Raw genomic sequence first — 3,291 nt, forward strand, 5'->3', positions numbered from 1 at the left:
GAAGTTGATCTGATCATAAAAACTTCTCGTGCGGTGGAAAGTCATGTTTTTTAAACAGCTGGCAAAGCCGCAGGCTTGTGCTCTTACGCACAACCTTTGCAGACTTGGTTTAAAGGACTCTGTAAGCCCAAGTGTCCTCAAGCTGGGGTGATGGAGGACACCGTGGCTAACAAACCTCTCCCCTTCTCCCCTCCGGCCCGGCTGGGGGTGCAGAACCACCATGCCTAACTGGGGAGGTGGCAACAAATGCGGCGCCTGCGGCCGCACCGTCTACCACGCTGAGGAGGTGCAGTGTGACGGGAGGAGCTTCCACCGGTGCTGCTTCCTCTGCAGTAAGTATTCCCCTCCTGCTCCCCTGCAAAATCTCTCCTGGCGTAGCTTGGGGGGTCCCAACAGCAAGGTGCTGGCCCACAGGAGATGTCCCAGGGTCAGCTGGCACCTGTGACGTGCAGGGGGTGGCAGCCACCAACAATTGCCTTGTCCATCGCATCTTGGGCTCGAGTCCTGCTTCCCCACATGTCTCTTGGGCTTGGCAGTGTCAATGAGAGATGTTGTCCTTCCTGTCCAGAGTGGGATGGGTGGGATGCACCACCCCACAGTCCCCAAAACAGAGCATGTCGTGTTTTTCTCTTCTATTTTCCCTGCTCCCAGCCTTCTCCTCAGGAGTCTAAGGGATCTGTAGGATGGAAACCTGGGTTCAGTGTTGCTCATGCAGAGGATAATGCCCAATGACAGAGCCCCATTTGCACTAACCTCAGCTCAGGTGGGCTTCTCCTGGTGGTCCTGGGGCTGGCAGCAGCAGAACGAGCAGTTACCAAACCCCTGCTCTGAAATCCCACACAGACCAGGACACCAGCATGCCTGAGCACAGCTGAGTTTTCAACGCTTTAGCATGGCCAAAAGCCTAGACTTTCTTGGCACGAGGGCCTGTGGTTTATTTCAGATGAAAGGAGTCCAAAGCATTATTTTCCAGTCCAACCAACAAGCCCAGCGAGGCATTGAAAATTGCTTTCTCTGCTGAAAAGACCTCTGCTTAGATGAAGGGAACAAAGGGTCACTCTGAATCAGAGGCTCCTGCTTTGCAAACAAACAGCCTGTCTGTCTGAATCAGAGAATTTTACCTTACTACAGACCTGAGGTATTGGTTTGTCCTGCTTGCTGGGGTTTAATACCTACGGGCAGAGCTGGGCTTTATCCCTCAAGCCAGAGCTACAACTGGCAATCTCAAACTAGTTTGCTGTTAACCTGCAGCACATCATGTCAGCCCACCGTGCTGGCATGTGAGCCTCAGCACACCTACAGTCCCTTCCCTTAGCTCTGCAGCACTCACAAAAAAAGATTAGATGTCTCGGCTGCCTCATTTTCAGCCTTTTATGGGAGTTTCTATTAAAGGAAACCTGGAACTTAGAGTCAAACAATGGCTCTAGTGTGTCTGAGTATTTGCCTTTCCATAGTGCATAGTTCTGTTGGGGTTAAAGTCTGTAGACTTGACAAACATGCATTAGTTCACTTACTTATTGGATATTTGTGTCTTATAAAAATAATATTTGAGCTAATGAATGCCATAAGCAAAGGTCACCCAGTATTTTGAAGACCTTAACATTCTTTTTAAACAAAAAATTCATAAGGCTTTTTTTTCTCCCCAAATTCTTTAGCACGTGCATAATGCTGTTGCAGATGGAAAGATTGTGCCAGTTGGGATACAAAAGAAGATTTAAGAAGGAAATAGTTCTGCCTTCTACTGTAACCTTGAGCAGAGTGCTTGTATTGTGCTGAGGGACAATGCTGGGAATGCCAGAAAAACACTGCCTCTCCAGTGCCAGCTGTGAAACAGTCCCAGCTCTGCACCAAACCAGTACTGAAGTAGAGGAAAAACCTTGAAGGTTGTTTTAAAATAGCCCCACCCTGGTCAAAAGGGCAAAACATGGGCACTTGTCCACTGATAGACTTTTGCTTCATGCTGTATGGCATCTGTCAAGGGAAACTGCTGACTCCACAATTGGGGTTTATGAGCTGCCTCATTCATCAAACCACAGCAAGTTTCCAGGCTTTAAATGTCACAATCATGGAGAAGTGGGAAGGAATAGAGCCCTTTATAGGCTAATTCAAACAACAACCTGCCCCCCCTAATCTCTGGCAGTCACACAGCCTAAGAGAAAGAACTGTGGACAAGGAAACCCATAATGTCACTTCTCACTCGATTTTTGGCTTATTGAATGTGCTGATGGAAACGGTCCCTTAAGGCAACTGAACTTGTTTATTCCCCTCCAGTGGTCTGCCGGAAAAACTTGGACAGCACAACTGTAGCCATTCATGATGCTGAAGTTTACTGCAAATCTTGCTATGGAAAAAAGTATGGCCCAAAAGGTTATGGATATGGCCAAGGGGCAGGCACGCTGAACATGGACAGGGGAGAGAGACTAGGCATCAAGCCCGAGAGGTGAGTCTGCTGAGCTGGGGGTGTGTGACCCTTGTCCTCCAATACTCTTTTAAGAGGAGTCCCTCGGGCTGGATTTTGTTCAGTTCCTATTGTCTGGAATATACATACTGGAAAATTTAACCTGCAGTGCACAAAGCTTCCACTGGTAACTGTGTGAATAGGCACCATAAGAACAGGAGTTGGTGCAGGTAAAGATGCACTAACCATATGCGTAAGTCACAGGGGCTGGATTACGGAGCTGCTGATGGCTCTGCACAAGCCCACAGAGGAGACTATGGGTCTTGAGTTGCTGTCCTAAATAAGGTGCAAATGAAAATCTTCAACAGGTTCCAGCAGGGATGGATTCAGAGACCTGAGAATCTGGGACTACAAGAATAAATTTTTAACTGGCATGAAGAACCATTTGTGCTTAGTTAGCCAAAGCCAAAAGGCCTATTAAATAGTAAACATTCCTACTCTGATTCAAAGTTCTTGGTGTAAAGCAAAGCATATGGGAAGAAGCTAAAGTATGCCTCAAAACTTGCTTTGTGCAAGTTCCCAAATGAAATGCCTGATGTTTATATGATGTATGTGCTCCAGCCAGGTTCAGTGATCCTATCAGGTTCCAGATTATGGTCAGTAAGCAGGAGTTGAACAGAATTACTGGTAGCTTACTATCTGATAAATCCGTGTCCTGATACAGAATTCAGCACTTGTAGAGAGAAGTGAAAAGGTAAAGTCTTCTCAGAAAACAAGCTTTTACAGTAGCTTCTTGTTATCCTTTGAAGCATGGCCTTTCTCTTCTTTTTTTTTTTTTTTTAATTGTTTGTTTCCCCCCCCCCCCCAAATTAATTTAAAAAACTTTGTTGGGA

General features: G+C 46.7%; 1 protein-coding gene across 2 annotated transcripts in view; it reads left to right on the forward strand.

Annotated features, from left to right (window-relative positions):
* The first annotated feature begins 201 nt into the window (after positions 1 to 201).
* CSRP2 (cysteine and glycine-rich protein 2) overlaps positions 202 to 3,291 on the forward strand; it is a 5,160-nt gene continuing 2,070 nt past the window's right edge. For both annotated transcript variants that reach the window (XM_010003061.1, XM_010003062.1), the window contains exons 1-2: positions 202 to 332; positions 2,272 to 2,440. In XM_010003061.1, coding sequence (XP_010001363.1) covers positions 221 to 332; positions 2,272 to 2,440 — 281 coding nt within the window. In that variant the 5' untranslated portion in view covers positions 202 to 220. The remainder of the gene's footprint in view (positions 333 to 2,271; positions 2,441 to 3,291) is intronic.

Source organism: Chaetura pelagica, unplaced genomic scaffold (genome assembly GCF_000747805.2).
Source record: "Chaetura pelagica isolate M959 unplaced genomic scaffold, ChaPel_1.0 scaffold288, whole genome shotgun sequence".
Taxonomy (NCBI): Eukaryota; Metazoa; Chordata; class Aves; order Apodiformes; family Apodidae; genus Chaetura; species Chaetura pelagica.